Here is a 12940-nt window from a genome sequence, read left to right as displayed (position 1 = left end):
AGCAGGACTAGAGGAAATGGCCACCACAATTCCTTCATTTCCTCTCAACAAGATGGGCCACTTTGGAAACATATCTACTGAAGTTATGGAAGGAGGCAGTAAACGGAATGAAAACCATGTGGGTCTGTCCAAGATTTTATTATTTTCAGGTAAGTTCACTGCCAAATATCAAGGAAATGTCCTAACCTAATGACTATTCACAAGAGCAAGAACAGTCACTATTTTATWCCTTCCCAAGGTCCCATAAGCAGTGATCAGTGCAGAAGGCTCTTAATCAAGTTTTAAATGTCTTGTAATCAGGAAGCACCAAGTAGAATGTGCCAAGCTGCCAGCAACACCCTAGAACCTGGCCTAGGAGACAYAGCCCAGACATGGACAGCACTGGTCTGGATTCAGATGTGCTCCTGCTATGTGGCTGCATCAATTATTAAACTGCCCAGCTGGGTCTGCAGAAGAAACACCAGGTCCAAGACATCTATGGGCTTCCCAAAGACCTCTGCAATGCTCCGAACCAGTCACGAGAGCAATTGTGTGGCTTCAAGTGTTGGGTCTTGGCCCAAAGTACTGGTTTGCACTGGTGAGGCAATTTGCAAGACATCATCAGCTCCACAGGTACTCAGAGAATCCAACCAGGYCCTCTGGGAGAAAAAAACTGCAAAGAAATAGCTTGAGCATAAACAGAGCAGCACAAACATCCTGATCCTCTGACTAGTCAAGAAGTGGACTGAGGTTCCTCCACTCGTTAGCTGTGGATCTCAGAAGAGCTTGGGATTTGCTGAACGMACATCTGAGCTGCGCTGTCAGAGAGGCAGCTCCTGTTTTTAAGCTGTGAATGTCCTCCTCTCATTCCCCTTCATTTGTCAGGTCTACAGCTCAGAAGGGCAATACCAAAAATCAAGCCCTTCTGATCCCTCCAAAACCCAAGGCATGATCAAATGGCGAAGGCCACAAAAATATGATTTTCTAACTAGTTTTAGACAACTCAGGCCTAAGCTTCCAAGGTAAATATTTGTCCTTAGAAGTATGTAGCTTGCTTCCCATGCATGTCCTGCCAAACTTTTCTCCAGCCAGGACGCTCGGGACTGAGGAGACTGAAACATTCATGAGCAAAGGACACACTCAGAGAGACGGCTAACGGTCAACAATAGTATTGCAAAAACACAGGATTCAACCAGAAGCACATACACGCTGCCACCTGGAAACACTCTTAAAATCACCCTGCTGAAAAAAGGGTGATCCACACAAATGACCCCACGAGCCTTTCATATTAACRGAGAGTACACAGGAGCCACGTGAGCAAAGAAAGGTAAAATCCAAGCAATACGGCAAGGCCAAGTRAAGTCAAATTAAAGGGAAGAGCTTGCAACGGCTAGCAGAGAACGTGCTGCTCTGGAGAGAATCAAAGTCATCTTGCTACCTCTGTGACCACATGGTAGCAAAGGAGCTGCAGCACCCCATGAAATGCCAGCATCTCATCTGAAGCACCTCAGCTCCTCACAGGGTTACCCAGCTCCTGGTGCTGGCAGTAAAGGCAATGCTGTGAAAGCCACCTCTGCTTGGGCTCCTGCTACACTGTTCAAGTGGCCCAGAAGAGCCAACTCAGCCATACTCCGCACCCTTGAGTGGAGTCAGAGGGTGATGGGGTGCCCCTAGGGATACTTACACGATGGCACTCACTCCACGGCAGTATCGCTCCCACATGCTGCGAAAACGAGGCTGGCCACCAATGTCCCAGAGCTGTGATGAGGAGAATGAGGTTTTAAACACTCTTCTGCCCTTCAGGACAGGGAAACTTCTCACTACTCACCCACTTTCCTATTTGCATTCAGCCTTTAACCCTTCCCAAAGTGGCTGACTGGCCTAACAGAGCATCTCGCAGATACACAAATGAAACATCCTCTCCTCCTTGACTTTAAATCCAATGATGAGGCTTCAAACTCAACAGGGAAGCAAGAAATCCCTACACTTGCATCTAGAGAACATTAATGGAGAAGCAGACAGGTCAACTTCATGCTGGCACTTTCTGCAACTCATCTGCATGAGACAAGGCCTCCCACTAGCTAGGAGGGAATCTCAGCCCATCCATTTGCCTATTCTTCCAAGGATGGAAGAAGAGAAAGCAGAGGGGGACCCCAGAGGCCAATTGGCATGGACTGTGCATGCTGTGTTAGCGACATGCTCATTACATTGCACAGCCCTTTGCTCTTCTCCCAAAGGACTCCCGGGGGAATAGCTTAGTGAACTACACACTTGGAGAAGAACCATGCCAGAATCCAGCAGGAGAGTCCACAAATGCCAGGAGAGTCCAATCAAATGCCAGTTTGATTGGAGCTATCCAGACTTTTGAGCTCAGTGGACACTGCTTTCTGCAAACTTAAGAGCAGCCTTAGGAACTTAGGAACAGCTTAAGACAGCCCCTAAAGTCTGGCAAGATTTTTCCCTGTGCTAAGTATCTGAGGAACCCGGAGGAATTGGCCTTTTGCTAATGCATTTTTTATTTCAAAACTCAGAATATGCTCTTTGAGATGCTTCTGAGGCAAGCAAACCTGACCACCTTTGGAAGTCGAAGCAATAGGAGATTGTCTAACCCACAATTAGTTAGTTCCCAGCTCAATCTGATACCCTGAGAAGACACCAAATGGGCAAAGATATCCTCTTACTATACTCCCAAGACAGAGACCAACATTGCTAGCTGTGAACTGCTCCTCCATCCATGAGTTTCCCTTGAACCCATCTTTTACCCTAAAAGCCCCCAATGTAGATGTCTCCTGCACCTTACCTTTATGGTAACGTTCCCCTTGGTGATCTTCCTCATATTAAAGCCCACTGTTGGGATCATGTCTTCATTGAACTGTCCTGACTGCAAGGGAGAAATCAGACAGTCAGATGTGTCGGGGAACAACAAAATAAGGCATTAAGTGCTGATACCCTGGCCAGAAATCAACCCAAATGCTCTGCCAGCTCTGTCCTGCAACAGGCACTGAGCGACCCTACCCTTGTCCACACCAGAAGCAAAAACAGTGCAAAGGAGACAAAATTTCTTTCTATAGGAGAAAAATATTTCCTCTATGTCACGTACTGAGCATTGCCTGCTTTGCAGGAGAAGACTAAAATCTTTACTTAATATAAAGAAAATGCAAATGTCCCAGCGAGCCAGCAAAATCCCAGCAGTTGCTATGCCTGAACGTCTTCCACCAAATCCCACTGTGGCTCTTCCCTGCACAAACTCCCCGAGCCCCCTGCTACAGCCCTCCGCTTTGCCTCCAAGCAATGCAGCTAAAAAAATGCGAGAGCTTCTTCACCAAAATCCTGCTCTTGGCCTGCAAGCAGAATGGGAGGTTTCCACAGCAGTGCTGTGCTGCAGCAGAGCTCACCCTGCAACTCCAAGCAGGCTATTCTGCTATCAGTTTTGCAAAAACGTTGAGTTAGAAACCCAAGCACGGCTTCCATGATCCATGCTGGTATTATTGGAAGATGTTTCTGTTTGGCCARGACTCAGGTCTTCTTCAGCCACAAGCCCTGGGTGCCTCAATGTATTTTCTGCTTTGGATAATTTAGGGTCCAGCTTACAAAACAGTGACTTCTGCTTTGTCATATCTCTCAACATGTCTGTCCAGGTCTTTTACACTTCACATTGTCCATACAAGAGATGCAGGTAGGAGAATTAAATTAGTTGCCCAGGCTAAAATGTGGAGCCTTTCCCACCTGGGTCCTGGGTCTTAGGGTTTTCAGATGCTTCCCACCCATATGAAAGTGCCCTTGATGTGAGTACAATAGGGACACGGCCCTGAGTATGGTCTTTCTGCCCTCAAATCCTCACTAATGATGACCTGTGTGGGTCACATCACGCGCTTGCCACCAGCAGTGAGAACGGGTAACCCAGTGAGACGCAGGACTCCGTCTCTCCCCACAGACACAGCTTTCTCTTTGCTGCTAAGATTTCTTCTCCTCCCCAAACCTTCCCTCGGGGAGGGCAGGACARTCCCCACGGCTGGCTCTGATGCTCTCAGAAGTGTGTCAGGCAGAAGCATGAAATCACTACAGATTTCCAGCACTGAAACGCTGCTGCAAAACTAGGTTAGTCTTGTCAAAGCCAGTGAGCAGGAGTCCTCCCCTCTGCTGCCTTAGGAGAGATCCTGGCTCTTCGGGTCACGTGCCTAGTGCTAGAGCCAAAAGGAGAGGATGCTGCTCTCCTTTTAAAGCCTATCTGTTCTTCTAGAGTTTTCCAGTCAAGCCTCAAAGCTGTGAGAAGACCTGCAGGCATCAGCAGCCAGGTTAACTGACATAGCACAGGCAGGGCCATATCTCTGGGCACCTAAACACCCAAGGCATCCCAGGTGGAGGAGAGGAGCATCCAAATCCAAKTGACACGTCTGTCCCCAGAGGGGACAGCTCACTGCTCAGAAACACAACCACCCAGAGTGATCGGTGTAGACTCCAGCCATGTCACAAGCRTGACATTTATGTCATCAGCACCAGAAATCCAGCGCTAATGTGTTTTATTCAAGTGGACGGTTTGTGGATCTTATTGCTACGGGATGTCAGGAAAACAAAGGAAAGACTTCCTTGGAACAGCAGAGGTGATCCTCCTCAAGGAGAGGGCTTGGACTAGAGGATCTCCAGAGGTCACCTCCAAACTCCAATCACTTTCTGTGATTTTGTGAGACTAGATTTCTTTGACCAAAAAATGATCTAATCAGTATTTCCAAAACAAGGGAAGATCACAAGCCCCAGGCTTCCTTTAAATTCCGTCAACAGCAAACGACCATACCACGTTCTAAGCAGCAGAAAGAAAATACGCTCAGATGAGGACAGGCTTTTTCAGCCCAACTTGCTAAGCTGTTGTTAAGGAGGCAGAAATCAGGGGCTCCAGGTGGAAGCTTTTTCATCCCGGTGAATTACTTTAATTCTAAATCAAACCAAGCCTGGTTCACAAATGTCCCAAGGCAGCTTCCAGCAGGGAGATCTGTTCGTGGAATCCCCCCTAAAAACAACGACACGCATGATGAAACCTTAGAGCCTGAGATGTAATTTTAAAGAGCTCCGAGAGCAGAGCAACCTTCCCTCTATCTCCCAGGGCGAGAGAAAAGGCAACACAGCAGCTTTTGGCCACCAAATGTCAGAAACGAGCAGAAACAACCGCACGTGGCATAACGCACCCCATCTACCCTTCCTGGGATTTAAGGGCATAAAAATAGTGTTTTGCTAGAGATTTTTCCAGGCTTTCTTACAGTTAAGCAGTACTAGTTATGCCCTTCTCTGATAAGAATTYAGTGTCTTCAGTCATCAAGTTTTCTAGATGCACCACCTCAGCAAGTCTGCAGGGGCTTCCTAGCTTTTTCCAAAGGTTCTGCAAATWCACGGCGCTTCCCTTTTTCAGTTCTCTTTTGCACTCAAGAAGCAAGGCCCGGCCATTGAACAAGGTCTCAAAGTCAAGACTCAAAAAGCACTTCTAGAATGAGCAACTGGGGAAGAGTAGGGCAGAGGAATTCCTTTAACACTGTTGGAGATTAGGGGGATGACTCCCACATATTGACTCTCACAGGAGAAATTCCTCCGGAAGGCACAAAAATCCTTGGAAGAAAGATCAGCTTTGGTGCTAGAACAGCCAGACCAGCTSATGACTGCTCTTGACAATGGAGAAGCACACCTGGACATATCTGCAAGCAGATACAGAGCAAGGAGAACCAGGAAACACTTTTGACACCCCCAATGATTGGCGAGCTCTCCATTACCATGCTATGCTCTGTGCTTGTAGACAGCCTACAGATCCAGACTTTCCTCTGCAGGTACAGAGGTCTGCAGTCTGCAGTTCGCCTTGTCTCTGTGGTATGCAAGTGGAACATTTAGCTCAGTTTTGGTCCTGTCCTCCACAATAGGTATAGACGTGCACCACCTTTCATCTGCCAGTTCAATGAAAATCCTCTCTCCGCGAACTACATCACAGAAAACACAGAGCAGTGATAGAAAACAGTGGTACCTTTCTCTGTTAAATCCTTTTTGGTGGATCTAGAAGCACTGCACACTGCCTCCACGGAATACCCATAGTCATGCATCCATCCTACCATAATGAAAAGGTGGACCAGAGCACTAACACTAGCAGTCCATCTCCTGTGAGCACGCAGGGCACCCAGGGCACAGTTCAGAGGCACAACAAACCCCACAGTTTGATATAAATGGTGGGCAGACACATTCGCACCTATGTCTCCCACAGCCACCAGGATCAGGAATGATGCAGGACAAGACTCGTACAAAGAAGCAAGTTCTACCCTGCACACCACATTTGCCAGCTGCTTTTGGAGAGCAACACACAGAACTGTCTAGACCATCTCACTCAAGCCAAGGTAGCCAGGACCTGCTCTTGTCCTACGTCCAGGGAGCTGGTACCTCATCTTCAGAGGGGATTTGGTTGCTTTCATGTGATCTGTTCTTGACAAATCCGGCATCTTCTGCTTGTCAAAACTGCACTCAGAAGCAAGCTAGAGAAAGTCCTGATCAGCTCATTTCCTGCCAAGAGATAGCAGTCACCCCCACTGCAGCGTAACTAAGAAATGAATGAAAATAAAGTAAAATAAAGTAAAGTAAAGTGAAATAAAATAAAATAAAATAAAATAAAATAAAATAAAATAAAATAAAATAAAATAAAATAAAATAAAATAAAATAAAATAAAATAAAAAAAGGCTGGCTCAGTAACCTGAAGCACATACCTACAAGAAAAACTTGGGTGTATTTGAAAGCAATGCTAGGACCTCATGTGACAACAATTACAATTACTAGCYRCTAAACACCTCTACTGGCCAAGAGGCTAGCAGAGGTCTGGCTTTGCATCGTCTCGCAGTTTGATCACTGTAATTCAGTATCACTGGCCCAAAGCACTTTGGAAACTGCATACAGGGCAACCAGCTCATCGTGCTGCCCTGCGACACAAGCTGCTACCACCCAAAACTGCACTGTGTCACACTCACCAGTGCCTMCAAGTTAGGTCTTTATACTAAAGGWACTCAGATCCCAGGGCAAACCAACAGATTGTACCAGTCAATATCTCTGCTGGTCCAGAAGTCCGTGTGAAAGGCCGAGATGATCAATACTGCTGGTAAGCYCACAGATGCCACCAAAACAGTCTGCACTCCAAGACAAATTTTTCCTGCTCCTTGCAACGCAGCTAATGGCTTTTCGCACTATTCAAGATAAAGAACAGGGTAGCACTGAAGCTCTGTTTCTTTCGGGAAAATGACGATTCTCTGACAAAAGAAAATTCTTGGTTTGGTTTTGTTTCTCCATTTACGGGCACAGTGGCCACAGTTCACCAAGGATCCCAGTGCTGAAGCTGCACCAAACTTCTCTGGTCCATCATCCTAAAACAAAAACTTGCTTGTGGAGCCTCTCTGTGCAGAAACCCTGCTTACAGCAGAAGAAATGCAGCAAGCAGGAGAGATCCTTSCAGACCTCTTGGCCTGAGAATGCACATTTGCTCAAGCCTCAGTGCAGCAGGTGAAAGGGTATGGAAGGATCGCTGTGTGGTGTGGTCAGAGCAGCTTTGCAACCACGCTTACTCCACAACCTCATCTGAAAGCAGACATTCTCCCAAACAACCCCAGGACAGCAAGGTGGAAAGAGCATCTGATCTCTGTAGGGAAAAAAAAAAACCCAAAAGAGCTGAAAAACTATAAACTGCGCTTAAAATTACAACAGTGCAGGGCAACCACTGTGTCTGGAACTATAGAAAACATCTATTTCCTACCAGCTACTTGCTTTACCTTTGGGAGTATATCATGTGCTTCAAAAAGCTAAAATTGAAATTCAACAAAACTTTTACTTTCTGCAAGGCTGTAAAGATGAGACCAAAGCAAATATTTAAGCAGTACCCATAGAAACCGACTCTCCCACCTGCTGGAAGCTGCTGAGAAGTCGAGTCAATGAGGAGGAAAAAAACCTGCATCATGTCAATAGTCAAAAAGCACGCGTAACGAAGCCTGCAGGCAGACTCATGTTGGCACATCGGCCATGTTTAGAGGAAAAGAGGACTGTATTCGACTTTTTGCACTGGCAAAAACCCAAAAACAACAAAAATGGGAAGCAAGCAGTGGSCTGAGTAAGCAGGAGGTGAACAGGCTGCCCAGCAATACGGCAGAGCTCGCTTCAGCGTTAAGTTTCTTCCTTCTCTTGCAGTCCCAGGCTCTGTCTCAGGCTTCGTAGCAGTCATGCAAAAGTCCTTTACGGACGTGGATGAGAAGCACGTGTCGGCTCGAGACTTTCTGAACTGGGCAGCTGTGAAAGGAAACTTTTGTGCGTATGTAGGTGAAAGGATCTCAAGAGTTCAGCAAGCAGAGGCAGTGGAGGCAAAAGAAAAAGATAGGGAAAAGGAAAAACCCCTCATAGTGCTGGAGCTAATACACTTTTCCTGCTGGAGCTAGGGAAATTCAGCAAATTACTCCTTAGCCCTATCTCATCCTGATCCTCAGTTCACTTGATGCCCATTTGCAGGAGAAATGTCCCACACATGCCCGAAGTTCAACGTTGCCTATATAGAAATTTACCTGCAAATGGATTTTTAATGCATTCCACTAACAGAGCCTGTGTCTACACATTAAACCAGCCAGGCACAGATGCCGGGTTTTGCGGTTCATGTGTTGCCTGACAGCTCGTTTACAAAGACCAATGTGTCTTGAGGCAGTTGTCCATCACTCAAAATCCTAAAACTTTCCGCAAAGTACAGGAGGAAGCAAAGTCAGCTACCCACAACGTCTTCCCAGGTAGCGCATGGCTTTACCATGGGACAAGAAAGCAAGAGTACAAAGAAAGAGGTAAAGGAGATGTGGTGACACATCCCGTATGTGAGATCTCAGGCAGAAGAAGCCAGAGCAGAGACCGGGAGTCACTGCAAGGGCCACACGGAGAGAAAAAGCACCCCCTGAACTTGCTGTACTCCAGAGTCCTCAGCTCTCTGAAGCTGGGTGCATCTTTGAGGCTGGCCCTGCACTGTGAGATAGGATCAAAGACCTAAATTATTCTTAATTCATGCTGCTCTTCAACTTTGTACCACACTGAAGCTATTCATGTTTACATTCTTGCTGGTGCTTCCTCTTAAGCCTTGGCTCTTTAATTAAAAATATACAGTTACAACACTCTTTAATTAGCAGGACTTCACTACATCCAGGCCTTGGTTTTTGCCAAGGGGAAAAAATTCAAGGACTGTGGTCATTTGTCGGAATTTTCTGGACATCCTGTTGCTCACACAGCCACCCTGTTCTCACACAGYGAATGGGACTCACTCGCATAGATGTCTCGCTCGCCGCCCAGCCTCTACATGTGTTTTTCCCTTGGGAAACTGAGGCCAGATACACCACAGCCCCAAAATACATCACGTGGCCTCACGGTGCTTGGCGTCACACCAGAACCAGAGCCAGGTGCCACAGGAGTCACCCCACCAGCCTCAACGTCCAGGGCAGAAGCACAGAGTAATCCAAGCGGCTTTACCCGTACCCAACAATGTGGATTTTGGGCTTCTCGACAAATGAAGAAGAGATGGTACACAGCAAGAAGAGGAGAAGTCTGGCTTCTATTTGTATTCAGTCACTGCCTGTCTTGGCAGTGGTAAATCACTTCAAATCTGCTTAAATTTCTGCTCTGGATAATGAGGCGTGTGCTTAGGAGTCCCAGGAAATTGCACCGCCCGTGTTCTTGTGGGTCACACTGGAAGGGTTTGCTATTCCCCCTACTATTCCCCTGCCAGCAACATCTTCTGTTCTAGAAGAATGAAGACATCCCCCAAACCCACCACTCTCCAGCTTATGGAGCTAAGGGACGAAAGGAGTTGTCAGATGCCCCAGACTCTGTACCAAGAATCAGAGCAATTATTCACTGTAACAGCCCTCATCCCTCTCCCACCTGCACCATGGCCTTGCCAGGGCTCCAGCCAAGGGCTGTTTCTGGCAGGTCCAGAGGTACTGGAAGACACAGACGTCAAGCAGACCATGCTTGGCACAGCCCTGTCCCTCTTGGGGCATGGGGATGCAGAAAAAGAGAATTAAACATGCAGACAGAAGGGATGAAGTAGCACCCATGAGGACTGTTACTTACTGGATGTGGTGGCTCTGAACTGTTGGGGTCCCAGACCTGCAAAGCTCTGCATTACCCACCTTTGATGCGGCTTAGTTTGCTAGAAGAAAGAGCACTGGATCTGACAGCTGACAGCACAATGGCTCAGGATGAGGAAAGGCTGAAGTTAGAGGCCAGCAGGGGCATTTCAGGCCTTCCTCCCTCTGCCACAAGGCTCTTCAGGAAGGTCAAGATGCAAGAACTGGGTGCCTTCGTTTTTCATTTCTGCACCACTCAGCGTAACGGGAAAACCTCCTCACTGAAGGCAGCTGCAGAGTGCTAAAATCTCCACAGGAACTGCAAAAATCACCTTTGACAGCACAGCAGCCTGCAGGGCCTTGAGTGAGCAGGAAGAACACACTTGGCTTTGGAGCTGAGCCACCAGAGCAAAGCACCATGCAAGGAAAACACAAGAGGGACCACGAGGGAGGTAGAGAGGCAGGCTGGAGAACTGGAAGAACCAGGCAGCCTCATCCGCATCGGCTTCTCTCCATGAAATCCCAGAGGGCAACAACCCAAACCTGCACTGTGATGAAGACCTGCCTATCTGGGACTTCATCTTGCCAGCAAGCCGCTCCCCCCACGAAGCATGACATCTGCAAGAAGTGCAAAGAATCAAGTTGGAGCCCCAAAAAAGGAGTGAGCAAGACTTCACAGAGCATCCCAAGAGCAGCTCTGCARGCAGAACAACTCCAAAGGCTTGACGTCCACAGCTCAGCACCCCTCAAATGCTGACTTTGCTGTTGGCAAGGACCACCTGAACAGTTCCAGGGGGCACGGGGAGGTGTGGGCCCTGCTGACGAGGTAGCCCAGCCAAGTGCTGTTTCACACGGGAAGAGAGAAGCTGGGAAAGGTTGGCCTGAAATTTCCACCCCATGAGGATGCACTCAAAAATGGTCATCACAGTCCTACCCTGCTGCAAGCAGCCAGCGCATCCTGGGTCATCCCAGGCCACGAAGCCAAGGGGCCACCGTGTAGTTTCACAGCACATCTCGCCACTGTAAGAGCAACTTGATCCCCCCTCCTGATGCTCCTACACAGGCGCTGGGACTGACCCYTGCCATCAAAAGCCACTTTTTGTGAGGGTTCATCAGGGAAACACAGGCACTCCAGCAACAGAATAAAAATATTATGTAATGACCAGCAGGAACCGACAAGATCCCAAAGCCTCCCCGCTGCTCCGAGCGGTACCTGCGCCGGGATGAGCTGCATCCCGCGCGCCGCCGCAGCGCGATGCTCTGCAGAGCCCTTCCCTGCCGGAGCATCCGCCGCGGGACCACACCCAGCAGGGCCCGGGCAGCCCCCGAGGCACAAGCCGCCCAACCGGAGGGTCGTGGGGCACCGGGGTGGAGGGGACACCCAAGCCCCCAGCACCTCAGGCTCAGCACTCRGCCTGCCGTAAGCTAGCGCAATGACAAAGCACCTCTCCCAAAGAAGACCCCAGAAGTTTCCATCCAACTCCTACCACGGCTACAGCTCCGGGACACAAAAACAAGCAAAACCAGGCAGCTAAAATGAGATAGAGAGCTGCCTGACTCCAAAACACCTGCAGTTCCCCGACTGCCAAAGTGCCACCAGCGCCACAATGCAGCATCCCTCAATCCCGGACGGCTATTTCCTGCTCCAGCCGCGGCCCAGGCTGCAGCAGGGATTTCTGTGCACAGCGAGCAGAAATGCGAGAGGGAAATAAAGCGCCCGCCCGGGGACCACCCCCCCGCCCCGGCCAGCTTCTTCTTGCAAAACGAAAGGACCCGGGCTGTGCATGCCAGCACCCCCTAACCCCGGGCACCCCAGGGTGTCCAGTCCCGGCTGCGCTGCTCCCAGCCTGCGGAAGCAGCAGGGAGGAAGGAAAAGGACGCGGCCCCATCGCACCCGGGAGGCGGCGAGCACGGACGCCAGCCAGGCCTGGGCCGCTCGCGGCAGCCGATGGGGACCATCCCATGGGGACCGGGGGCACCTGATGGGCACCGCAGGCACGAGGGAAGGGTCAGGGCCTGGCRCCTTCCATGCGAGCTCGCCCTCTCCCCACCCAGCTCCACATGTGCAAGCAAGCGCTTTCTTCTCCTCCCCAAAATGAGCGCAACGGAGCCATTTCTGCACGTTGCATGGGAGGGGACAGGCGGGCGCCGCGGCCTTGCTGCCTGGCCTGGGGATTTGCTCCAGGGTGGGGRAAGGACGCAGCTTTGGGGCTTCTGAGGGCCGCGGGGAGGACGGGCTGCACCCTGCCCCTGCACTCTGCCCCATCGCAGCCCCTCCGCGCCGGGGGTGCCATTTCCGGGGGGCAATCATGGGGGTGCAATCAATTAAGGCTTGCATCAATTAAGGGTTGCAATTACGGCGGTGCGATCAGCACCGAGGGGTGCAATCATGACGGGGGGGGGTGCAAGCAGTTTCCGGGTTGCAGCCACAGGGGCTGCAACGACGGTGGGGGGGGAGAGGGGGCGGCAATCAACCCCGGGGAGTGCAATCAAGTACGGGGGTGCAAACACGGCCGTGCAATGTCCCCCCCCCGCACCGATGGGCCCGGGCGCCGCAGGCCGGGCGGGGGTCTGGGTGCACGGCGGATTGGGGGTGCTGGGCGGTAGAGGGGTGCCCTTACGGCGCCGCTCACCGCGATCACGTTGACGAAGGTGGTCTTGCCCGAGTACTGCAGCCCCACGAGCGTGAGCTCCATCTCCTCCTTCCAGAAGAGCGCGCGGAACCAGTCGAGCAGCTTGTTGAAGAGCGCCAGCATGGTGCCGGTGCTGGTGCCGGTGCCGGTGCTGGTGCCGGTGTCGGTGCCGGTGCCGGTGCCGCCGAGCGGGTATTGTCCTCACGCCGCCGCCGCCGCCGCCCGCTCCG

General features: G+C 50.3%; 1 protein-coding gene across 1 annotated transcript in view; it reads right to left on the bottom strand.

Moving 5' to 3' along the window:
- ARL8A (ADP ribosylation factor like GTPase 8A) overlaps positions 1–12867 on the bottom strand; it is a 19527-nt gene extending 6660 nt beyond the window's left edge. Inside the window, exons 1-3 of the mRNA XM_026053220.1 lie at positions 12711–12867; positions 2780–2860; positions 1664–1737 (exon numbers count right to left, since the gene is read on the bottom strand). Coding sequence (XP_025909005.1) covers positions 1664–1737; positions 2780–2860; positions 12711–12833 — 278 coding nt within the window. The 5' untranslated portion in view covers positions 12834–12867. The remainder of the gene's footprint in view (positions 1–1663; positions 1738–2779; positions 2861–12710) is intronic.
- Between the last annotated feature and the right edge of the window lie 73 nt (positions 12868–12940).

The sequence above is a fragment of the Nothoprocta perdicaria genome, unplaced genomic scaffold (genome assembly GCF_003342845.1).
Source record: "Nothoprocta perdicaria isolate Ctin4 unplaced genomic scaffold, notPer1 scaffold_97, whole genome shotgun sequence".
In the NCBI taxonomy this organism is placed as follows: Eukaryota; Metazoa; Chordata; class Aves; order Tinamiformes; family Tinamidae; genus Nothoprocta; species Nothoprocta perdicaria.
Note: the sequence above shows the minus strand (reverse complement) of the source record. Positions and strands in the feature narration are given on the sequence as shown.